Raw genomic sequence first — 25,950 nt, 5'->3', positions numbered from 1 at the left:
TCAAATTAATTCCATTAATTTCTCATGTAATTAAAAATAAAAACTCTAAACTTTTTAAAAAAAAGTTCGAACTTGAACACGTTCGAACTGTATTTGAAAAAAGTTCGAACAATTTTTATCTTTTTTTACTTACTTGAAAAAGTGAAATAAACGGATACAAGTTAAATGCTAAACTGCTTAATTATTTATCAAGAAATGCGAATTGACATTTTGGTTTGAATTTTTTATTTTATCTGAGAACAAATAATATCACTTAAATTAATAGTTGTTTATTTTTTTTATTTTTTTATATTTATTGTTAAATATGTATTAAACATTTTATATATTTTTTGAAATATTAGTTTTTTACTTCTTTTTTTTTTTTTTACCACTAAAGAGTTATAAATTAAGATTACAATTATTTTTGCAATAATTGGACAATAATGTACAAAAAATACCTCAGCGGAAATTTAAAACGCAAACTGAAAAAAAAATAAATGTGACAGACAGCAAAAAACATTAAAAAAAAACCAAAGTTGACTAATTTTTTCCGATCTCCTGATAAAACATTAGAGGAGAATCAATGTTTTTTAACTGAATCAAATCCAACTGCAGAAAGTTCACAATTGCAGAACGTAACAGATAATTCTTCAACAGCGCAGCAAGAAAATGTATCATATGGCAATGTAAGAATACCTTGGAATTTAGAGGAAAGAATAAATAGTTAAATTTATTGTTATTATTGTTATTACCATTATTATTATTTCTTTTGTTATTGCTGTTTTTATTATCATTATTGTTATTATTTTTGTTATGAGTAATATTATTAAACGCATTATTATCTTTAATCGTTAACTTAAACTGCAACGTTGTTTTTTGTTTTAGTCCAGTTTGTTAATATGTCAATCTGACCCAGCATTGTGGACGGATTTGAAAGAAGCACAGTGCTACTGCATTTCTATAAAAGAAATTCCTGATTAAAATGTTGAAGACAAAAGTTTTGAAAAATCTAAAAAAGTAACAAATACCAAAATAAGGTGCTGCGCTCATCTGTTTTTCTTTTAAGTTGAAAAATGGTGAAATTCGAAAGAGAGACTGGGTTATCTATTCATCATCCACAGGAAAAATATTTTGTTTCTTCTGCTTGCTTTTTCAAGATTCAGACGACAACTTTGGATCTGGATTCAACGACTGGGCACATGGACTTCGTTCTATACATAGACACGAACAAAGCAAGCAGCATTCTGATGCAGTCCAGTGCTATTTTGGAAAAGTTACATTAAAAGGAAAAATTGATATTCATTTAAAACAGCAGTTGGAGGAGGAAAAGCGTTACTATAGGGAAGTTCTGAGAAGAGTTGTTAAATGCTTGAAGTTTTTGTGCAGTCGAGGTCTAGCTCTTAGAGGTGATTCAGAAGAAATAGATGACTTCAGTAATGGAAATTTTCTCGGGGCCTTAGAGTTCTTAGCAAAATTTGATCCATTCTTGCTAAACACTTAGAAAGCCGAGGAAACCAGGGCAGAGGAAATGTTTCATACATTTCGTCAACAAGTTATGAAGAAATTGTCTAATGAGAAGAATATATCAGCATTTGAATGTTTACAAGCAATTCGTAGGAATAAGTTAGAATCAGTTTTTCCCAATGTTGACACCGCATATCGGATTTTTCTTACTCTTCCCATTACTAATTGTAGTGCAGAGAGAGCCTTTTCAAAAATGGCAATAGTTAAGAATGATCTCCGTTCCTCAATGTTAAATGATCGTTTAAATGCTCTTTGTTTAATGACAATTGAAAGAACACTGTTAAAAAATATAAATTTTCAAGATATTGTAATTGATTTTGCAAAAGTGAAAGCAAGAAAAGTTTCTATTTAAATAAAAAAAGTAATCTTATGTTTTTTGCATTCATTTTAAAATACACTTTTTTAGGAATGGGGCCCCAAATATTTTTCGGCTCCCGGCCCCCAAGACCTATAATCCGGCCTTGGGAGTAGGCAACACTAAAATTGTTGTTTAGTGATGTAGCCTTTATAAATCTTTCATGATATATAGTTAATAGTATACTTTTACAAAATTTTTGTAATCGGCTTTTGATCGACTATTACTTTGAAATACTCCACTGTGCGTCGGTAACGTATAATAAGAACCGTTGTGGCCATGGCAGGAACCTTGTTACATACGTCATCTGTTTTTCATAAAAAGTCTTTTTCAATATCCTCGTTTATTTCCGTCAATAACGTTGCAAATGTATGACTATTTTTTTGATGTTGGAAACGGAGAGCTCGTTAACATTGGGGGGGTGAGGGTGGGGTGGGGTGGGGTGGGGGTGGGGTGGGGGTAGGGTTTTATTGGTAGCTTGATGGCAATTTTTTCATCGACTAACTTTCCTTCTTTTCTGACAAAAACGAAAAATAATCGCGAGCAAATGTCATAAAACCAATCAGACGCAAATTTCAACGCACAGAAAACCAAACAAACGTGAGGTGTTATCAGTAATAGAAACTTTGCGAAGAACCTGTGTCAACATAACAGTAATAGAAGCTTTGCGAAGAACCTGTGTCAGCTTCTTATCAACTGGCTGCACAGAACATAATATTATATTGCATAATTGTTTACTTTATTTAATTACATATCATTTCATCCCTTAATTGAAATATGTTTGAAAAAGGATTAACATTTTAGCATGAAACATATTATTTACTATTTGGTTTATATATTGCTCGTATATTACAAATGACATTAAGTAAAGAAGTAAAAATTGATAGTTGATAGATATACAATGAACGTTCAATGTAAAAATTAAAGAAATATTAAATGCGTGTTTACATGTCATGATTTAAAACCAATATTTTAATTTATGTTAAAGAAATCGTTAATTAGGAAGTTTTCAATTTCGTCAAGCGTGTAATAAAGTTAAGTTTTAAATTCATTTTTAATGTACAAGTTAATAGCCACTTTGTTGTAAATTACTGATAACTTTTTCAAACTCATATTTGTATTACTCTTTGTAATACGTATCGAATCGTATCGAAACTCATTATCGAAACCAAACATCGGTTAGTTTCGATATTTCAATAACGATACGCAGCCGCTTCCTTAAAACTTACAAAACAACTTTAGAAAAACCGCAGAGGGAGAAAGCAAAAATGAATAAGTACCACCATTAATGATTAAAACTGTTTTCGCAAACACAACTTGAAACACAATGGTATGATTTTAATTAGTAAAGTTCTAGAAAGTTCTGTAGCCACTCTGATATAAAGACTAATAAAAAGAAAACTAGTAAAACTTGTTTTAAAGAATACCATGACTCTGCAGATGAAACTAAAGTACTGAACGAACTTGAAGAAAAAGGAAATCTATTGTCTAGCCGAGAATTCAAAATAACACCTGCGGACAGATAGAAAAGGAACGGTTGTGAAAATTTTACGCCCTCTCTTTGGAGAGATGTTTTCGGAAAGATTTTGATGAAGTGTTTTTATTTTAAAGAGAGTTAAGAAAGATGTATTGAAAGAGTTATGAAAGATTTTAAAAAGAATTTTAAGTGAAAAGAGTTTTAAGATATTTTAAAAGAGGATTTTATGAGAAAAGAATTGTTGAAGATTTAAAGAGAATTTAATGAAAAGAGTTTATGGAGAATTTAAAGAGGAGCTTATGAGAAGAATTTGGTAAGGAAATGTATTTGAGTAACTTTAAACATGCGTTATTATAAGTATTAATGCATTGTTATATGTATGAGTTATTAATAAGAAAATATGTATATTGATGAAAAATAATTGAGGATATTTTAAGAAAAATTGGATTTTTTAAGAAAAATAAGAGAAGAAAAACTAGTCGTAAGTATTTTTATTTTTATTTGCAATTTGATTTAGGCAATTCTATTATTAACATTTTTGCTTTACAATTTTCAATTGCTATTAAAAAAACCTGATGTTCCTATCGCGCTTCTACCATATCTGAGTTACACACTGACAGTCCTACCTCATATTCTATCACATTCTATATTTGCCCCACCATTACACTCACATCGCTGTCCCACGCTTTTGCATCATTCTAAAATACTCTCTAACCACATAATTATAAAGATAATTAAACCAAATACCCGCCCTCACAGTATAATGATAAGCTCGACTTTAAATCACCCTAAAAGTTTATAAGCTATGATTATAAAACAAAAAAGCCCTTATTGCTCTTGACTTTACAACTTCCATCATGTAAAATCAACAACATTGTTGCCGTTTTAATTATTCCTTGAGAAATTCGCTTCGCAAACCTACCTTTACCTTAGACAAGCTATGAAAAATCACGAACACGAAAAAAGAAAGACTCGTCGAGTGAATAAACTGACGCAAAAGTAGACTCAACAACTTGAAAGACATATTGTTAAAGAAACAACTCGTTAAAAACACATCGTTAAAACAAATGATCGATTGATATATTCCCAGAGCAAAGAAAAGACATCTTCAACACGTCCTTAAAACGAAATTGTAAAAGACATCTTCACGATGAACAAAGTGATATAAAAGATGTCTAAATGCGCATATTCCCGCAGGCTTTCTTTTGATGATTTGTGAAACAAATTTATTTTAACGATTTTATAGAGATATAACAGTTTTATCTAGAAAAGAAAAAAGCAGTTCTTAAAACGAACTAAACTTTAATTCTTCAAAAAAACGTTAATCATTAAATATTACTATAACTATTTTTCTGCCCGCATTCTATAAACTAAAGTATGAAATGGTTCTTTTCGACCTTTGTTTTGTTTCCAACAAGCTTGTCTATTGCTTCGAACGCTAACGGAACGATATCGGGAGCGTGATGAGTTTCGTGCCATCTTTGTTCTTCCAAGGTTTGTCTTTCAGCGACTTCGCGCATTTTTCTTTCGACATCTAGCTGGGTCTTCAAAGATTCAATAACACTGTTTTTCTTGTTTAGCATTGCTTTTGCTTTTTCTTTGAGACGACGGTATTTGTCGTTACGAACTTGCTCGTCAATGATTCGTTGTTTTTCATTCGCCTCCAACTCATTTTCCGTATCTATCAATTTTTGTTTGTAGAAGTTTAACTGTTTTATGGCTGATTGAACTTCCTTTTCAGCATCGATACGCTTTTTTCGTTCAAAACCTAGCCGGTTCAACAACCTGGCAGTCAGGTTTTTCTCCTTCATCAGTTCGCACGAAGCATCCTTTTCTTTAAAACACAGCGCAGCTCCGGTTGGTGAAGAAAAGCTCATTTCTTTCTTAGTGCTTGCTATGTTTTCGTTTTCTAAAACAAAAGAACAGAACAGTCACGACACGATCTCCGTATCAAAAGCAGATTTCAACTAACTACTTCAATATGCGGATTCTGGCTCATTGATACTTTTCCATACTTAAGGAATTCAAGATGGTATTGTGTTTTTAAAATGTAAAAATGTTATTAGATTTCCATCTCATTGTTAATATCATGCCGGAACCTGCAAAGTAGTATAAAACTGTATCTTTTTCGTAATTTATTCCATAATGTTAAAGAGTTTATCATAGTCCATAAATGTAAAGCGTGGTTTTATTCCGTAGTGTCCAAGGGCTAGGGTGTGAATACCGTCTTGTAAGATGTGTCTTTTATCATCGTTAGCGCTGAGAGCGACTTTGTTGATTTCTTCGGTGTAAATGTTATGCTGATGAGATCGGATAACGTTCATAGCTGCAAGCTTTTCATTTCCACTGAATAAGCAGTCTTTATAATCTTGATGAGTGATGTGTTTTTGAACGACTTTCTTTTTAACTCCTTTGCATTTTTTGTGTTCATCTTTAGCGATCTTGTAAGAGTAGAGCTTAGGACGAAGCCCAACAAACTCTTTAATTATTTTTCCACCGGCCTCGTCTTTGAACATACCTATAATCTTATTATTTAACCCTACTTTAAACCCAACGTTTTCAATAGCAGGATGGTCTTTAGAAAAGTTGCTCGTGTCAAATTTGGTTTCAAGATCATCGACAATGTCTTGATAAAAATCATCCGTTTCGATTTCGTAAAAGAGTGAGTCAGTATCAGTCATGAGTAGTTTCGCGCGATCTCCGTATTTAGGTTTGATATAGTCGTAATGATGCTCAAACATGAGAATTTTGCTTATGTCTAGAACGCTCAGTCCTAAGTAAACAGGCTTGTTGTAAAAGAGTTTTGTTCTTTTCATGTGAACCGCTGCAAGGTTTTCATCAAAAATGGTATTTCTATCATAGTTAGGTTTTCTTGACAATTTTAAGACTTCTTTTTTAGTGGTGACCAGTTTAATATCAACATGCTTTCGAATATTCTCCATGGTTTTTCCAAAGACAGAGTTATTCATGAGCTTAAAAAATTCTTTTTCAAATTCGTTTTTAGCTTTTGCTCTTAATGTGGTGTTGAGGTCAATGTATTGTTTCATGAAAGGTTCTTCTTCAAAGGTAATACCTCGATGAATTTTGGTAATGATCAATCCAAGTCGTTCATAGAGTTTTAGGTTTTCGTGATGAATGACATATTTCTCCTTGTTGTTTAAATTAGGAACGAGCTTATCCACTTTATTAATTTTTAGTCTTTCAGGAGCTAAAGGATAGTCGTTGTGTAAATCGTGTAGACTTTTAGGATAATCCAAGTCCACTTCGAGAATACAAGGCATGGATTTCCAATTGGAGAGTTCATCCTCAGCCATCCATCTGAATCCTCTAACAGGAAGAGGTTTGCACATAGCCCATCCATATAAATTATTAGCGTCTAAGTATTGAATGAATTTAGAAGGTTTTGAAGGATCATAGTCTGGCATGTATTTGTTGTTAGCAGTTCCATGACGTTTGCTGATCATGCAAATTCCACCGCGTATCCCTTTTTCTATCATATTAAGCATATCAATATCAGACAGAAGCTCTAACTGAATTCCAGTTAGCTTTAACATAGCATCCCAAGCCAAACCAGGTGAGGTGTAATACCAAGCAGGGTCAAGCTTGTAATATTCCATGCAAGTGTCTCTGAAATTTTCAAAGACATCGGCAAGTATCAAGACGTCAGACATGTTGTACAGTTTTTGGTAATCTTTAAATGTTTCACATCCAAATACATTCCAAACGTTTTGTGCATGCGCGTAGTCTTCACAGCTTATTCTATCATCATTCAGTTTGGAATAGAATGCTTCAATAGGAGGCAATTGCGTTTCGGAGAACTTTTCAATCGAGTCCACCCAGTCATAAGGGTAAATACCTTTTTTTCTTAATAAATCAAACTTTTCTCCAGAGTAATATTGAGCAACGTTTTTGCATTGATCGTTGTTTAGATTTTTAGCCAAACCGTCTAAACTACCAGCCATGAATCTGAAGCTATCAATAAACCTTAATTCTTTCCATATTTCCTTTAGTTTACCTTTCTTATTAATAAATTCTCTTACTTTGATTTTTTTCGAGAAACTGATATATTTTTCTTCATTGTTGGGTATGCAATTGAGCTTTCCACCTAATTTCTTGATGAACAAATGGCTGTCATAGCCAGACAAATTATGTAAAATGATGGGTATGAATTTTGGAAGTTTATAATCCAAGTTGCATTTGTTATGGGCAGCTCCTCGATACTTTCCAGTCAAATGACAGTGGTCTAAGACTTTATCATCGTTAAGATCTTTATTGCAAATATGACATAGAGTTGCAGTCTCAAAATTCTTTTCATCCTTATCAGTAACCACTTTCTTTTTTACTATATCAATCTTGTCAAGAATCTTTATAAGATCTGATTCAAGCATGGTTATAAACTTTTGAGCTACGTCATCGTCATCGCTTTCAGCTGTGTACATGACTGGTTTTCCCTTGTAAAGGTTATCGTCAAAGCATTTGATATAATAGCAGAAGGAGCTTGGTACGTGCTTTTGGTATTGTTTGGTGTATGACTCTTTATTATTATATTCAGTGTTGTCCTCGATGGGTTTGATAAAACTTTCAAAGTCAGCAAATACAACGTATGGAACCCTCATAGACTTGTTATAGTTTTTAAACTGAACAGTCGTCCCTTCTTTAGGAAGTTCGATTCTTACTGAGGTGTTATCATAGCAATAAGGTTGATGCTGTTGAAGCTTTTCTTCCTGGTCATAGCCTTGCAAGCAATTTCTGCAATAATGTTGTTTTCTTTTACCTTTTGATGTTTGTGTAGACAATAACCTGCTTAAACTTTTAATAAGACAGTAATGGTCAGTGTCTTCGTTTGAAATAAACAACAAATCAACACAGTGCTTTCGATCTGTAAATTTAGATATTAGTCGAAGCTGTATTTTTTGTCACCGTCTTTATACCAGCACACCCAATGAAACCCACCAGTGCTTGAATCTCCTGTATTCACAATACCACATTCTTTTTTTCTTGGCTTTTTTGGTAACTCATCCCTGACAAACACGCCTCGAAAGTTTTTTAATTTTAACTGTTTAGCAGCCTTTATCAATTGAAAGTTAGTTAAAGCTTCATTAGGTAAAACAATTCCTTCTACGTCAATCCATTGAAAGTCAATCATTTTTTTAATTTCTTAAAAAGTTTATCCGAATTTTTTAACAAGCGATTTTCATAGAATAGCACCTAAAAAGGGTATACTATTAAAGGGTGAGTTAGGTCCGAGTAATATTCCAGCTCCAGCAGATTGATAGCCTTTTCCAGTTTTAATGAAGAGTCCATCACCGTAAACATTTTTAGTCCATGGGGTGATAAACAATCCTTCTCCACCTAAAGTTTTTATCTTCATTCCTTTCCCATTTTTGCTCATGTAAAAAAGACCTCTTCCAGCAATTTTATCAACCATAGCAGAACCGGCAGAAGAGCCTACACCTGCTAACAATCCAGTAGCTAGAGCTGGGACTACTCTTGTAGCAAGAGTGCTGCCTATCATACCTAATAACGGTAAAAGAGCTCCGATAAATCCACCTTCAACTTTCGAGTTGTATGATAATTGTTTTCTGCTCAGTTTGAGTGTGACTCCTTTACCAGCTTCATACGCTTTTCTAATTTTATTCAATTGCGCATTAGTGATAGCGAGAACATGTTTACCGTTCAAGTCTTGATGAGAAAGCTTAATGCTAGTATCGGTTTTGTCTTGAATGGCTTTTTTAATTTTATCAGATTGGCTCTGCGAGATATTAATTTTGATATTTTGATAATTGCTCATTTTTTATGTATTAAAAATTATTTATTTCACTTCTCGAATATGATATCGTATTGCAATATCCTCTCCACGAAAATCAACCAAATCTCCATTCTGATCAATGATGCGAGTAACCATTGTTGAAATTTCAAACAGTTTAACAGGAAGATAAATCAAATGCATTGGTCTCTCAATGATTTTATAGCCAGGACTAACATTTGGATAAAAGGAGTAAATGCAATTGAGTTGGGTTCCATTAATATAGGATGATCCGATAACGTTGTTAACGATTCTGATGGTGCTAATGCTTGAAATTCTAACGATTTGATCCGACTCGTATTCGGAATTGGAATTTAATTTTCTTTTAGTAAACCCTAAAACTGATGCGATGCTGTTTTCCACGTTCAAATCCATCAAATAATTCATTCCAAGTGTGATGGTTGATTTTAAAGTGCTTAAATTGGATCCGATTTTTATGTTATCGGGAGAGTAGCTGATTTTATTTGCTGTGACGTAGCTAGCGCTTTGAGACGCATAATTTTTTATTGTGTTTGAGACGGTCTTTTGTTAATAATTGTTGATGTCTTTAATGTCATAGCTTCCTGATGGAATGTTAATGTTCTCCCAATGAGCTCCATTGTCCATGCTGTATTTGAAAGAATTGTTTTTACTGTTTGCATTTGGAATGCTGTTGTAAGTCTCAAGACCGAGAAAAGCCATTTCATAACTTTTTCCTTCGTCAAAAACGATTTTATCCAAAAAATCAGTGGTGATAACACTTGATTTTCCATCTACATCGATTATTATACCTGTCATTTTTAAAATAATAATTATTTTTTAAATTGTTTTAGAAAAATAAAAAATTGTCAAACCCGCTTCGGTACTTTCCCTCGTTCTTTTTAGAAGAGAGATCAATGACAGCAAATCCGTGAGGTTCATTCCAGCAATGATTGCAAAAGGCTTTAAAATCTTCTATTTTCATATCGCACGAAACGTGGTCTTGATAAATGTGATTAACACTTTTTTGGTCTTGTTTAAAGAGACAAATAAAGTTAGCATTTTCTCTGATGGTATGTCTTGGAATCTCGAAATAGTTTTGAGCGAGGTAAAAGCAGTCGACGTTAGAGTGTCTTCCTCGGATGTAATATTTTTCGCACTTGTTTTGATTAGTTAATTGCAAATCGTCAAAGATCATCAAATTGTTTTTGGATGAATCAAGATCTTCAGGTTCAGGTACATCGTCTGCTGTTTCGAAAAATTGACATTCCATATCATCATTGTTGGAATATTTTTTTGAAAGATCGTTAATAACATCTTCATGGATTAAATTCAATTTTTCCATTTCGTCTTGTACATCATCCGTTAACAAATCAACAATATCCTTTTTAGGAAGTTTATTTTCGAATGATCTTTTGAGTATTTTGTATTCAGGTTGGAAAAGGGATTTTCCAAACACTTGCAAGCGGTTATAATCGAGCCATCCAGGTCTGAGCAGTAAATTGAGCAGCAACGTTGTTTTTCCGTATCCAGACTTTCCAACGATGATTCCTCGAATGCTTCTCGGTAAAAGCTTGCTGTTGTTTCTTTTGGTTTTCCCAATTTTACACGACAATTTCATCACTTCCATATTTTTTATATTAAAAAAGTTTTTATTTATGTTAAAAAATGTACTGTGTTAAGTGTAGAAGAGAGACTGAAACCATTCACTTGAAAAACGAGATCACAAAAAACAACAAGCATATAGTCAAAGGAGCTTGTGTCGTCTGCGGAAGAGGTAAATGCAAGTTTGTTTCTACGCATGCGCTTAGTGGAGGAGACTTGGTGGAATCGATCAACAATTTTTCGAAAAAAATAAAGCTTCCATGGGCAAAGTTTCCAGGAGAAATGCACATTCCAGGGATGAATTTTGCAGGACCAGGAACCAATTTAGACAAAAGGCTTACTTCCACAGACATGTATCAAGAGTGGAGCAAACCGGTGGATAGAGTAGACAATGCTGCATATCACCACGATTTAGCTTACAAGTATTTTAACGACAAGCAAAACAGAAATTTAGCAGATCGAATGATGCTTGAAGAAATGGATTCTATACAAAATCCTACTCAGAGAGAAATAAGCGAGCGAAAAATCATCGAACCCATCATCAAAGCCAAAGCTAAATTTGGATTGGGTGTGAGTGATTTGAAATGGACGGATCAGCTTGCAGAGGAGCTTCATAAACCGGTGATTCATCATTTTAAAAGAAGAAGGGTGATTGTAAACGACATTGATGAAATATGGGCCGCAGATTTGGTGGATATGCAATCGTTTTCAAAATTCAACAAGGGCGTAAAATATTTACTCATGGTGATCGACGTGTTTTCAAAGTATGGATGGATCGTTCCGTTAAAAAGCAAAACAGGTCTTGAAGTGGCAGAATCGTTGAAAAAGATTTTTGGTGAAAGAAAATGCGTCAAATTGTGGGTAGATAAAGGAAAAGAGTTTTACAACAAGCACGTGAGAGCGTTGGGTGTGCAATTATACTCCACTGAAAACGAGGAAAAAAGTTCTGTTGTCGAGCGATGGAACAGAACGATGAAAGAGAGAATGTTTAAATATTTTTCAGCCAACAATACCAATAAATATATTGACGTATTAGATGAGATGGTGAAAAATTACAACAACACAAAGCACTCTTCCATCAAAATGACACCAGTGGAAGCTAGCGATGAAAAGAATAAATATAGGGTATGGTGGAATCTGTATGGAAAGGATCAAACATTACCAGCAAAACCAAAATTTTCCATGGGTGATCAAGTGCGAATCGTAAAAAAGAAGTCTCATTTTGAAAAGGGGTATACACCGAGATGGACTGAAGAGGTTTTTACCGTGTCAAATGTTCAGTATACGAATCCACCCACGTATAAAATCACTGACGCTAACGGTGAAGAAATACAAGGTACATTTTATGAACAAGAAATGCAAAAGACCAATCAAGACATATTTAGAATTGAAAAAGTCATTCGAAAGCAAAAGAACAGATCTTTAGTCAAATGGTTAGGATATCCAGACTCGTTTAATTCATGGGTAGATAATAATGAATTGTTAAGTTTGCAAAAATAGACACGCTGTTTTTGTATGATAAGAAAAAAAAATTTGAATTTTGAGTTAAATAAATTTCTTTTCATATAAAAAATAACAATTAGTATGTCAGAAAATCAGCGTGCGATGATAGAACAGCTAAATGCAATGAATGAAAGGATAGAACCTCCAACGCCGGAAGAAATTACTAGTCTTGAAGAATATACGTTAGAGTTGATAGAAAGAGATGAATTTACTTATGAAATAGAAGAAATTTATGGAAGAATATACTGAAAAATTTACGCAAGAATTTATGGAAAGATATTATTTAAGCGATGATGATTTTAATGTTTTAGACGAAGCTGCTGTATTTAGTTTGCCTAGTTCAGAAGATGTTGATCCTGAAGATTTACCTTACAATGGACCTTACAATGATACTATAGTTTTAGATTACAATTCGATGAGTGTTGAAGAACAAAATGAATATGATGATTATATATATAATGAATTTTTACAAGATATGCGTAATGAAACGGGTGGAAACAACTTTATCATTTACATCAATGATGAGGAGGAGAAAAGAAATAGATTAAAGATTGAGGCGTTGATTGAAGGTTTTAAAAAGGATGAATATAGAGTGTGTGCTTCTGCTGCTTAAAACGATAATCATTTTATTCCTCACATATAAAGAATAAAATGATCTAAAAAATTTATTTTTAATATGTAAAATGCATGCTCATCACAAGTTTTTTAGAAATGTTGCCTCAGCAGAAGTTCATAGTTTGGATTTGCAATTAAAAATTTTGGAAGAGAGGGTTAGAGAGTTGGAGGAAAGAAAACCAAACAACATTATTGTGTCTACGAAAACGTTAGATCATCCACCTTATTTCAACGTTAACAAACAATATGAGATTTTTGCTCAACAAGACATTAAATTTCCTCCTGTATCTCACAAGCAGATATCGTTGTCTGTAGGTTTACAATTAGACAAAGGAATTGCTGTCGTCACTTTGATGGATAAAATAAGCAACCAATTGAATTATTTCAAAAACGATGCTATTTTTTCCGAGTCTGTGGATGAGATATTTATAACCATACACAATTATAACAACAAGGAAGTCACCGTTAAAAAAGGAGAAAAACTTTGCAAGATTAACTATATTGATTTAAAATAGTTTTTTTATTAATAAAAAATGGAAATATTGAATGAAAAACTTTATCCAGTTCTTCCATCAGCTCCTGTAGATGAAGGGCATGTTTATAGGCTTCATAAAATAAGCGAGATTCAGAAAGAGATAGAGAGTGAAAAAGCAAAGCGAGTTCATCTAAGCAAAAAGTACCATCGCGTGTTTAGGATCATTTCTAATGTAGATAATACAATCCAAACCTTATGCATTGCTTTGGGTGTGACTGGAATTGGTCTTTTATCAACCATCGCTGCTGCCCCTGTTGCAATTGCGTGTGAAGGTGTGGCTATTGGAATGGGGTTTTTATCCATTGTAGGAGGACAAGTCAACAAAAAACTAGCATTAAAAGCAGAGAAGCATGAAAAGATCAAAGTGTTGGCAGAGTCGAAATTGAATACGATTAGCGAGCACATTTCCAAAGCGTTGATGGATGGAAAAATAAACGATTCAGAGTTTCAATTGATTATTGATGAGCTTCAAAAATTTAAATCCTTGATGGAGGAAATACGAACCAAAACCAAAAAGGGGATAGATGAAGTTACTAAAGAAAACTTGATCCAAAAAGGACGAGAAGACGCGATTCAAACGTTTAACAATTTGTTTAAGAAAGGATCAACGTAGTCGTAAAAACCAATTTATGTATTTTTCCACGTATTTTAAGAAAGGATCAACGTAGTCGTAAAAACCAATTTATGTTTTTTTCCACGTATTTTAAAAAGATGTTTTTCTTTAAAATACAAGACCCGAACAAGAGAGATGAAATTGTGAAAGAAATTAATGATAGACGAAAGAGGATTTATCAGAACAGCGTGAATGACAACATTTCAGATACGAATTTTCAAGCTGATGTGAGCAAGCTATTTAAACCTATCATCGAGAGCAATGAAAAGATGCTTAAAGGAAAATTTGTATTCAAAATGCCTTTTGAAGTGAACAAAGTTGTAGATAAAATGTACATTGGAAAAATGGAGGTTGAAATAGATGGAAATGATATCATTGTCGGTGAAGAAAAGTATAATGGAACAAAAGGTCTTTGGGAACTGATGACTGAATTAACAATACCAAAGAGCTATACCGATGAAGATTTGCAAAATTATGAAAAAATTTTAATGGACAGTGATGCTATAAGATCTGATTCACAACCGCATAAACCGAAATCATCAAGAAGACCAAAGTATCAGTAACTTATTGCTCCTATTTGGGAAAAAATGATGCGTATTGAAAAGGGTATAAAAGGTCGTGGTGTCATTATTCTTCCAGGTAATCCTAATGCGTTGGTAGAAAAGCTTGAATTGAGTATTGCTGCTTGGCATGCTGGGAATAAAGAGTCAAGAAATGTGGCTGTTGCTATTTGCGATGAGCTGTTGAGACAAGGAGAGATTAATAAAGAGGAATATAAATCGTTAATGAGGACTATTGATAAAATTATTTAAAAAAATTGTTTTATTTAAAAAAATGCTCATTGTGAACAAAAGAAGATATGTGAAAAAGAACGTTGTTGGTGGAGGTGGTATTGTGGACATGATTAAAAATTTCATAAAAAGAGCAGCTGCGTCAAGTGTGTCAAAAGCAACAGTGAATTTGCTTAAAAATGCTGCAACAAGTAAAATTGGACAAGAAGCGATTACAGCTGCAAAATCTGCTGGGACAGAGTTAGCCCTTTCAGCCATTTCCGCTGCTAAAGATGTAGCTATTGATAAAGGTAAAAAGACCATTGAAAAATTAAAGACTGGTTCATCTATTCAAAGTAAGAAAATGTCTAAAAAGAACGCGATTCGAATTCAAGACCTGGTGAAAATGGGGCAGGGCATGAAAATAGTATGAAGATAGCATTCTATTGCGATGACTTGTTATAAACTTGCAATGTCTTGCAATGAGAGACATTTAAATGAATTAAATAATTTTTTTTATTATATAAAAAATGATAAGTACTGAGCGATTAAGAGTTACTGAGAACCCAGAGTATGATATTGGTATTGAAAAAGTTGATTTTTTTGAGTACCTTCCAACCAATCTCGATTTAAATTCTTCAGGCACGATTACTTTTGAGATTGACTGTCAATCGATTCAAACAGTACCATCAGAGGCTTACATTCTTATTGAAGGAGTGTTGAAAAAGAGCGATGGAACCTTTTATGATGCTAAAGACAACATTGCACTGGTGAACAACGCTTTGATGTATTTGTTTAATGATGTGACTTATGACTTGTCGGGAGAGCAAGTGGAACGAGTGATGTATCCAGGTCCAGCCACCACCATACTTGGATTGATGAAATATCCTTATGGATTTCAGTTTGCTGATGGATTAAAACAGATGTGGTATATGGATACGTCAAATCTTGTTGGAAATTCAGGATTCAATGTTAGACGAGACCACTTGTTTGCAGACACTACATCCGTTGGAGCTTTTTCGTTTAAAATTCCGTTGAAACACATTTTTGGATTTTGCGAAACCTATGACAAAGTTGTTTATGGGTTTAGGCATACCATCACCTTTACAAAGAAAGAATGTGATGATGCGATTTATAGAGCGGAGAGCGTTAGTGGAGGAATGATCAACCTTAAAAAATTCAGACTTTATATGCCTCGCGTTGAATTGGATATTTCGAAAAAGACTGATTTCATGAATTTAATAGCTCAAAAAATTCCCATTCAAGTGGCTTATAAATCAAACAAATGTGAAAGACAGCTTATTCCAGCCGGTCAAACAGAATTTACCTGGTCGCTTGGAAGAGTCACTGACAAAAGCATTCCAAGATTTATCTTGTTCGGACTTCAGACAAACAGAAATTCCAGTCAAACAGTTAATCCGTCACTATTCGATCATTGTGATGTTAGCAATTTTTACGTGACCAAATTACAATTACGACTTGAATTTTGGAGAAAAGAGAGTTGTTATGGCTTATTCAGATGCGTTCTCTTTTGATGATAAATATTACGGTACAAATGAACTTGTTTGTCAATCTGGGTTAAGCTTGCTTGAATATATAAAATTATATCCGTTGTTCTTTGTGGATATCAGCAAGCAAAAAGAAAGAATGACGTCGGAAACAGCTGAATTAGTGGTAAACCTTAAATTTCGAACTTCAACTATTGCAAATACCGTTATTTTTGCAGTGGTTATTTCTGACAAACTGCTTAAATTTGTTTCAGACGGAACCAACATGACTGCTGTTTATTAGTTTTTAATCTGAATAAAAATGGATAGCAAAACGTTAAAAGAATTGCGTGAATTAGGTAAAAGCCATGCGATAAAGGGTTACTCGGAAATGAAAAAGGATGAGCTTGTGAAAGCAATAAGAACAACAAAACCTGTCATTGGTGAACATTCTAAAGAATCATGATTTTTTGAATTGACTTAAAGAAAATCTTGGTATAATAAAATGAGATATACAACATCGTATTTGAAAAATTTGTTGAATGAAAACAGCGTTAGTAAAACAGCAGATGATTTAATAACGTTGATGATGCTTGCGGTTGAAAATAATTTGATCAGTAAAGATGAGATTTTGGAAAGAGCAAAAGAAAAAAAAATAAAGCCTCCTCCAAAAAGAAAAAAAACCTGTTGATCCAAAATGGGAATGGCTTAGTTTTGTTAAGAAAAAGCCCATCACTGTGAGAATAACCGACATAGAAACGGGTGAGGTGACTGAATACAAGTCTCTTTACAAAGCGATGGCAGGAACTGGACGTGGATGGAGATATTTAGAGCGTCGAGATGGAAAGGTGGATAATGGAATCAAGATTGAATTTTTAAATTCTGAAAAGCTTGAAAAACGTAAAAAGCAGCAAAATTGATTTTTTAACTTTTAGCATGTTAAAAAATTGACTTAAATAAAATTCTTGGCATAAATAAAAAGATGGAGAGGAAGTATGTGATTGAATTTGATACCATGGGTCGTGCGCATCTGTTTGATGAAGAAAAAGAAATTCATGCGACTGGATGTGAATTTACTGCACATGACGAGTGGGGAAGAAAGTATACGATTAGATTTGATGAAATGGGTCAAGCACATGTATACGACTCAATAAGCGAAATTTTTGCCAATTATCTTGTTTCATAAGTTTTTAATTCTCCCGCGAAAAGAATTAAAAAACGGTAAAAACTTTTCGAAGAAGAAAATATGCTGAAAGTGTGCCAAGATTTAAAAAAATTGAATTGACTTAAAGAAAATCACGGCAGAGATAAAATGAGTATCTATTCTTCAAAACCAGATTTAATTGCTAAAGAGCGAAAAATTGAATGCATCGAAAAAAATTTTCTTTCCCTTAATAAAATGGGTGATAAAACTGATGCTAAAAAGCAAAAAGCAAAAACTACCGCCAAAGAGCGAAAAATTGAAAGTGGCTTAAACAAAAATCTTTCCGTAATAAAAATGGAAAGTAAAAGTGTGAAAGATCAAAAAGTATCAATGGCATCATTAAGAAGAGATGCTAAAGAAAGAGCTATAAAAGACTATACCAGAATGACTAGGGAAGAGCTTGTTGAGGCTATTAAAACAACAAGACCTATCATTGGGTATGGACCTGCTACTCGTAGACGAACGACTGAGGCGAGACCGTTGTCTGTTAATGTAAGACCTACCGTGGTTAGGTTTGTTCAACCACCTGTAAAAGTTTCTGTAAAGCCGACAAAAGTTTCAATAAAGCCAACAAAAGTAAGGATTGTTGTTAGTCCTGAAAGACCTGTGTCTGCCCCAAGACCGGTTCCAGCACCTAGACCTGTGCCTGCTCCAAGACCAAGGTCTGACGACTTGATTTCATTCGAACCTTCTGCTCTCTTGCAAAATCGGGTGACTGGAGATGAACCCTCTATTCTTAACACACCAGTTATAGATTCAACAAACGTTATTACACCTAGACCGGTTCCAGCACCAAGACCTTTATTTTCAAGTCTGACGGCAGCTGCAAAAAGTGTAGCGTCGTATGTTAAAACTAAGTTTAATGATATTAAAGAATGGATAGAACCCTACGTTCCTGAAGTAGTCAAGAATAAGGTAAGCAAATCAGTAGAACAAATCGATAAAAAGATACAGTCTATCAAATCACTTGTATTAAGAACAGAGTATAAACAACCCGTGCCAATTATAGTACAGCCTGTGCCAAAACCATTTACAGTAAAGTTTAAAATGACTGAACAATCGGCGGAGAGTTCTGTGAGACAATTTTCTTACACACCTTCTTCTCGATACCAAGACATTGCATCCTTTTTTAATTTGGTAAGAGAGTCTAGCATTCAAACCATGGAAGGGGAAAGAAACACCAGAGTAAGAATTATTTTAACGTGTAAAATGAAATCTGTAAGCATGATGACTGGTGAAGAAGTGACTCGGGAAGCAAGCTTTTCATCAAGATCAGAGATTATTCTAGCAGCTACAAATGTAAGAGAGCTCATGGGTGAGATGGAAGAAAAAGTTTTGGAAAGTAGTGTTAAATACAATGCTTTAGGATCTAATTCTACCCTGTCTAAGATTTTAAGGATGGATATTAACTTTACTGATTACGAGCCTCTCAGCGGTTCTTCCTATATTGAACTGTCTAAAGAGCTGAAAGACAAAAAGGCTATCATCAACATGGAAAACAAGGACAATCAATGCTTTAAATGGTCAGTCGCTCGAGCGTTGAATCTGAAAAATAAAAACAACGAAAGAATTGATAAAGACTTGGTTCTAAAATCAGAAGAGCTGAATTGGGATGGAATGGAGTTTCCTGTCAAGATCGCTCAAATTAAAAAGTTTGAGAAAAATAATCCTGACATTAACATTAACGTCTTTGGGTATGAAAATGAAAAACTTTATCCTTTGAAAATATCTAAATTTACAGATCGAAAGCACTGTGTTGATTTGTTGTTTATTTCAAACGAAGACACTGACCATTACTGTCTTATTAAAAGTTTAAGCAGGTTATTGTCTACACAAACATCAAAAGGTAAAAGAAAACAACATTATTGCAGAAATTGCTTGCAAGGCTATGACCAGGAAGAAAAGCTTCAACAGCATCAACCTTATTGCTATGATAACACCTCAGTAAGAATCGAACTTCCTAAAGAAGGGACGACTGTTCAGTTTAAAAACTATAACAAGTCTATGAGGGTTCCATACGTTGTATTTGCTGACTTTGAAAGTTTTATCAAACCCATCGAGGACAACACTGAATATAATAATAAAGAGTCATACACCAAACAATACCAAAAGCACGTACCAAGCTCCTTCTGCTATTATATCAAATGCTTTGACGATAACCTTTACAAGGGAAAACCAGTCATGTACACAGCTGAAAGCGATGACGATGACGTAGCTCAAAAGTTTATAACCATGCTTGAATCAGATCTTATAAAGATTCTTGACAAGATTGATATAGTAAAAAAGAAAGTGGTTACTGATAAGGATGAAAAGAATTTTGAGACTGCAACTCTATGTCATATTTGCAATAAAGATCTTAACGATGATAAAGTCTTAGACCACTGTCATTTGACTGGAAAGTATCGAGGAGCTGCCCATAACAAATGCAACTTGGATTATAAACTTCCAAAATTCATACCCATCATTTTACATAATTTGTCTGGCTATGACAGCCATTTGTTCATCAAGAAATTAGGTGGAAAGCTCAATTGCATACCCAACAATGAAGAAAAATATATCAGTTTCTCGAAAAAAATCAAAGTAAGAGAATTTATTAATAAGAAAGGTAAACTAAAGGAAATATGGAAAGAATTAAGGTTTATTGATAGCTTCAGATTCATGGCTGGTAGTTTAGACGGTTTGGCTAAAAATCTAAACAACGATCAATGCAAAAACGTTGCTCAATATTACTCTGGAGAAAAGTTTGATTTATTAAGAAAAAAAGGTATTTACCCTTATGACTGGGTGGACTCGATTGAAAAGTTCTCCGAAACGCAATTGCCTCCTATTGAAGCATTCTATTCCAAACTGAATGATGATAGAATAAGCTGTGAAGACTACGCGCATGCACAAAACGTTTGGAATGTATTTGGATGTGAAACATTTAAAGATTACCAAAAACTGTACAACATGTCTGACGTCTTGATACTTGCCGATGTCTTTGAAAATTTCAGAGACACTTGCATGGAATATTACAAGCTTGACCCTGCTTGGTATTACACCTCACCTGGTTTGGCTTGGGATGCTATGTTAAAGCTAACTGGAATTCAGTTAGAGCTTCTGTCTGATATTGATATGCTTAATATGATAGAAAAAGGGATACGCGGTGGAATTTGCATGATCAGCAAACGTCATGGAACTGCTAACAACAAATACATGCCAGACTATGATCCTTCAAAACCTTCTAAATTCATTCAATACTTAGACGCTAATAATTTATATGGATGGGCTATGTGCAAACCTCTTCCTGTTAGAGGATTCAGATGGATGGCTGAGGATGAACTCTCCAATTGGAAATCCATGCCTTGTATTCTCGAAGTGGACTTGGATTATCCTAAAAGTCTACACGATTTACACAACGACTATCCTTTAGCTCCTGAAAGACTAAAAATTAATAAAGTGGATAAGCTCGTTCCTAATTTAAACAACAAGGAGAAATATGTCATTCATCACGAAAACCTAAAACTCTATGAACGACTTGGATTGATCATTACCAAAATTCATCGAGGTATTACCTTTGAAGAAGAACCTTTCATGAAACAATACATTGACCTCAACACCACATTAAGAGCAAAAGCTAAAAACGAATTTGAAAAAGAATTTTTTAAGCTCATGAATAACTCTGTCTTTGGAAAAACCATGGAGAATATTCGAAAGCATGTTGATATTAAACTGGTCACCACTAAAAAAGAAGTCTTAAAATTGTCAAGAAAACCTAACTATGATAGAAATACCATTTTTGATGAAAACCTTGCAGCGGTTCACATGAAAAGAACAAAACTCTTTTACAACAAGCCTGTTTACTTAGGACTGAGCGTTCTAGACATAAGCAAAATTCTCATGTTTGAGCATCATTACGACTATATCAAACCTAAATACGGAGATCGCGCGAAACTACTCATGACTGATACTGACTCACTCTTTTACGAAATCGAAACGGATGATTTTTATCAAGACATTGTCGATGATCTTGAAACCAAATTTGACACGAGCAACTTTTCTAAAGACCATCCTGCTATTGAAAACGTTGGGTTTAAAGTAGGGTTAAATAATAAGATTATAGGTATGTTCAAAGACGAGGCCGGTGGAAAAATAATTAAAGAGTTTGTTGGGCTTCGTCCTAAGCTCTACTCTTACAAGATCGCTAAAGATGAACACAAAAAATGCAAAGGAGTTAAAAAGAAAGTCGTTCAAAAACACATCACTCATCAAGATTATAAAGACTGCTTATTCAGTGGAAATGAAAAGCTTGCAGCTATGAACGTTATCCGATCTCATCAGCATAACATTTACACCGAAGAAATCAACAAAGTCGCTCTCAGCGCTAACGATGATAAAAGACACATCTTACAAGACGGTATTCACACCCTAGCCCTTGGACACTACGGAATAAAACCACGCTTTACATTTATGGACTATGATAAACTCTTTAACATTATGGAATAAATTACGAAAAAGATACAGTTTTATACTACTTTGCAGGTTCCGGCATGATATTAACAATGAGATGGAAATCTAATAACATTTTTACATTTTAAAAACACAATACCATCTTGAATTCCTTAAGTATGGAAAAGTATCAATGAGCCAGAATCCGCATATTGTAGTAGTCAACTAGAACAAAAGTGAGTTCAAAAATACAAACTTTGGATTGACTCCGTGTCAACCAACATCTGTGTTAATGCAACAACGGGCTTCTTTGCCGTTTCATTCAATTGAAAGAGCTCCACATTGTTGTCATTTTTTGGTACCTGAATTGAAAAACAGTAAGAATCTGTTATGAATAGCAACTGCTTCAAGGTAAATTTCGTTCTGCCGTAAGTTCATAAATAGCGCGAACAAAAATATTGCATGAAAAGCATTTTGTTTTAAATAACTAAACAAAGTGTTTACTATTTGAAACATTTTTATGATTTGAGCGTTCTTCTTCTCGATACAGTTCTTGCCTTCTTCGACTTGTTGCTTGCTCTTGTTTTGAAAGTCTTTATCAGTTTTCTTTGCGGGTTTTTCTTTCAAGCAACGGTTAACCTTTTGCTGTCGTTCGTTTAACGACTTGAAACTGTCGTCGTCACTTGAGTCCCACTCTAAAAAATAAGATAATGAGAAGCTGACGTAAGAAAAACACTGCTGCCAGTTTAAACTGAATCTATTTAATGCATTTACTGCGTTGAGTCTGGATTTTTCCAAATGTTCTGCTTTTTGTGTTTAATTTAATACGAATTAACAATGAAGAAAACTTTATAACAAAAGCTTTTTGCAGACAGACAGACAGACAGACAGACAGACAGACAGACAGACAGACAGACAGACAGACTGACAGACAGACAGAGAATAGAGGCAATAATACAAACTTTGGATTGACTCTGAGTTGTCAAATTTTAATGGAAAGCTCTTCCCTTTCTCATTAATGACCGGTAACTCTTTGATGTTAAAGTCTTGGATTTTTTCCTCTTCTTCTAAAACAAAAGTCATTTATAAGACAGGAGCAAATCCTATAAAACTGTCCAAATGCAGATTTCAACGAAAACCTAATCTTACTAATGAGAAGTGTAATATCAAATATACAAACTTTGGATGGGCTCTGCGTCTTCAAATTCTAATGGAAGGCTCTTCGCTTTCTCATTAATGGATGGTAACTCATTAAGATGAAAGTCTTGAACTTTTTCTCCTTCTTCTAAAACAAATGTCATATAATGGTCAGGAGCAAGCCCCATAAAATCGTCCAAATGTATATTTCAACGAAAACCTAATCTTACTAATGAGAAGTGTAATATCAAATATACAAACTTTGGATGGGCTCTGCGTCTTCAAATTCTAATGGAAGGCTCTTCGCTTTCTCATTAATGGATGGTAACTCATTAAGATGAAAGTCTTGAACTTTTTCTCCTTCTTCTAAAACAAATGTCATATAATGGTCAGGAGCAAGCCCCATAAAATCGTCCAAATGCATATTTCAACGAAAACCTAATCTTACTAATGAGAAGTGTAATATCAATAATACAAACTTCGCATTGACTCCGTTTCAACCAACGTTTCTGTCAATGCCACGACGGGCTTCTTTGCCGTTTCATGCAATTCAATGATCTCCACAGTGTTGTTATTTTTTGGCAACTGAGTTGTTGAGAAATGAAAAACAGTAAGAATGTTTTATGCATAACTACTGCTTCAAGTTACGTTTCTTTCTGCTTTAAGTTCATTGTATGAGAAGTATTTTGTTTTAAATAGCTAAACAAAGTGTTTACCATTTTAAACTTTTTCATGATTTGAACTTTCTTCTTCTCGATCCAGTTCTTGCCTTCTTTCACCTGTTGTTTGCTCTTGTTATGAGAGTCTTTATCAGTTTTCTTTGCGGGTTTTTCTTTCAAGCAACGGTTGACACTTTGCAGTCGTTCATTTAACAATTTGAATCTTTCGTCGTAACTTGAGTCCCCCTCTTAAAAATTAGATAATGAGAAGCTGACGTAAGAAAAACACTGTTGCCAGTTTCAACTGAATCTATTTAATGTATTTACTGCGTTGAGTCTAGATTTTTCCGAATGTTCTGCTTTATGTGTTTAATTTAATACGAATTAACAATGATGAAACTTTTAAAGCAAAAGCGTTTTTCTAACTTGATTTTTTTTTTAAATCAATGCGAGTGGCAGCATCGTGACTTTTTTTTTTTTTGTTTTTTTAGCGTTAATAATTATTTCTACCCTATTTCTTTTTCAGCTGAGTTTTTTATTTTTTGCTTTTTTTTTTTTTTTATCACGATTTCCATTCTTTCGTTAGTATTTTTAAATTCTTGCTTAATAAAAACTTTCGAAGCTGCTATAAAAGAGCAGCTACGGAAGTTGTTTTTTTTTTTTTAAACCGAAATGGTCTTAAAAGTTAGTCTTAAAATTATTAGTTTTCAAATTATAGTTCAAAGTTTCCTTTAACTGTCAGTTTTTCATAGCAAACCTGTTTCTGTTGTTAAACTGTAAACCTTGTAGCACAAAATCAAGTAACGTACTCAGATTAACGCATTTCAAAAATAAAATAGCCGGTTATAAGCAACTGCGGACGAGTTTCCGAATCAAAGAATTCACAAAATCGAAACTTACCGTCTTTTTTAGACGTAGTATGAGCAGCAGTGTTTTTTACTTTTGGTTTCGTACCGACATCGAACATTGAGTAGTCAGGTGTTCTTAGAGTCGGTTTATCTGCCGACGAAACGTCCATTTAAAAGCTCGCAACTAAATCTTTCCTTGAAAAACGGAGAAAATTAGAGTGTGCTTACATTTTTGATCTTAGTATTTTTAGCCTGTTCTTAAAAAGAAAACTTATTTAGGAATAGTCATCGACTTTCCTACTCTATTCAATAACATGCATTTCTATTCAATAGTATAGAAATATAGATATTTAATAGAAATAGACAACTTACTTGTTCACAAACAACTTCTAACGCAACTTGATCAGAGTTCAGAGGAGCAGCAATCAAGCGGCTCAGGGACTAAATCTGAAGCGATTTTACTTACTCCAAAAATCAAAATCAGTATGTGTATGATTTCATATATGAAAAAAACGACCTCTCTTAAATTCACTCTTCTAACTCTCGAAACTAATTCGAATGACGAACCAACTATTTTTTAAAAATAAACAGTCTCCAAGTTTGGCGTCATCTAAATTGACGTCATATAATGAACTTTTACTTAACTCGAAGCAAAAATCGATCATCTAGTAAAGACGAAACACCACATAAAGTGAGCCCGAATTAAAACTGCAGCTTCTTTTTAGCAACAGAACGCTGAGAATATCGCGTAAAAAGAAGTTGTAGTGAAATAAATAACATATATGAACTAAGAGTTGTAAGACTTAGCCAAATAAGAATGAAAAGAATCAACGGTTAGAAACCCGCTTCCAAGAAGTTAAAAGCGGAGAATTTGGTTTATTCTCATGTCCGGTTGTAAAATCTATAAAAGGCATTATATCTGAAGACTCCACGGGAAGAAACGGCAGGGTCACATTTTTTCATTTTGAGATAAATCATTATTAAACTTTTAAACCTTTATAAGTTTCGAAGTTTTAGGAAAATTTAGAAAAACTTTAAATATGCATCAAATCGTTTATTTGATTTGAATTCAAATACAAAATATGCTATCATGGTTAGGAAAGCTAGAAAGTGTAAAAAGTAGAAACTTTCAAAATGTGACCCTGCCGTTTCTTCCCGTGGAGTCTTCATCTTTTTGCAGATTAAAGCTAATTATAACCTCGAACGACAATGTAGAAGCGTTTTTTTTTTTTTACTACAGTTTTTTTTTTATTTCAGAAAATATTCAAGATTTTTAAATGTTAATATTCTTTGCCTCGTTTACCCAATCATTTAGAGAACTTTTGTTCAAAATCAATGAAACCTCAAAGCATCACATCTAAGAATGACCCTTTTTCGTTCCATTTTCTCTACATAAATATATAGATCTTTGGGAGCGATGTCATAGCAGTGAGAGTACCGGTGCAAC

The 25,950-nt window shown here is 33.7% G+C and overlaps 2 protein-coding genes and 1 long non-coding RNA gene across 7 annotated transcripts; 2 read left to right on the top strand and 1 right to left on the bottom strand.

The window, feature by feature from the left end:
* The first annotated feature begins 373 nt into the window (after nucleotides 1–373).
* Nucleotides 374–1,868, top strand: LOC149893367 (uncharacterized). Its single transcript, XR_016447087.1, has 2 exons — nucleotides 374–665; nucleotides 865–1,868. It is a non-coding gene; the product is annotated as an uncharacterized LOC149893367 (long non-coding RNA).
* A 1,542-nt stretch (nucleotides 1,869–3,410) lies between these two features.
* On the top strand, nucleotides 3,411–12,315 carry LOC149893366 (uncharacterized). 2 transcript variants are annotated; one of them, XM_090072102.1, is made up of 2 exons: nucleotides 3,411–3,648; nucleotides 10,006–12,315. In XM_090072102.1, exon 2 carries the CDS (start codon nucleotides 10,768–10,770, stop codon nucleotides 12,202–12,204), a length of 1,437 nt encoding a protein of 478 aa, XP_089928228.1. In that variant the 5' UTR covers nucleotides 3,411–3,648; nucleotides 10,006–10,767; the 3' UTR covers nucleotides 12,205–12,315. The 2 variants fall into 2 exon arrangements, with proteins under 2 accessions (XP_089928228.1, XP_089928235.1); XM_090072109.1 differs by having other exon boundaries at nucleotides 3,504–3,816.
* Nucleotides 4,621–25,063, bottom strand: LOC149893365 (uncharacterized). 4 transcript variants are annotated; one of them, XM_090072070.1, is made up of 10 exons: nucleotides 24,876–25,063; nucleotides 24,556–24,698; nucleotides 23,713–23,903; nucleotides 23,476–23,581; nucleotides 23,258–23,362; nucleotides 23,040–23,144; nucleotides 22,822–22,926; nucleotides 22,364–22,554; nucleotides 22,116–22,221; nucleotides 4,621–5,244 (listed from the first exon to the last, which is right to left on the bottom strand). In XM_090072070.1, exons 2-10 carry the CDS (start codon nucleotides 24,671–24,673, stop codon nucleotides 4,706–4,708), a joined length of 1,566 nt encoding a protein of 521 aa, XP_089928196.1. In that variant the 5' UTR covers nucleotides 24,674–24,698; nucleotides 24,876–25,063; the 3' UTR covers nucleotides 4,621–4,705. The 4 variants fall into 4 exon arrangements, with proteins under 4 accessions (XP_089928196.1, XP_089928202.1, XP_089928207.1 ...); XM_090072076.1 differs by lacking the exon at nucleotides 23,258–23,362; XM_090072081.1 differs by lacking the exon at nucleotides 23,258–23,362 and having other exon boundaries at nucleotides 22,822–22,923.
* Between the last annotated feature and the right edge of the window lie 887 nt (nucleotides 25,064–25,950).

Source organism: Hydra viridissima, unplaced genomic scaffold, assembly GCF_058129835.1.
Source record: "Hydra viridissima isolate aposymbiotic clone 2 unplaced genomic scaffold, HvirCarnegie_v1 scaffold_1, whole genome shotgun sequence".
NCBI lineage: Eukaryota > Metazoa > Cnidaria > Hydrozoa > Anthoathecata > Hydridae > Hydra > Hydra viridissima.
This window is presented reverse-complemented; position numbering and strand designations above follow the sequence as displayed.

Coding starts and splice junctions, on each gene's coding strand:
- LOC149893366 (XM_090072102.1), top strand. CDS start 10,768: ATGTACTGTGTTAAGTGTAGAAGAGAGACTGAAACCATTCACTTGAAA.
- LOC149893365 (XM_090072070.1), bottom strand. CDS start 24,673: ATGGACGTTTCGTCGGCAGATAAACCGACTCTAAGAACACCTGACTAC. Junction 23,904..24,555: donor TACTACGTCTAAAAAAGACG/GTAAGTTTCGAT, acceptor CTAATTTTTAAG/AGGGGGACTCAAGTTACGAC. Junction 5,245..22,115: donor TGACACGGAGTCAATCCAAA/GTTTGTATTTTT, acceptor CTTTTGTTTTAG/AAAACGAAAACATAGCAAGC.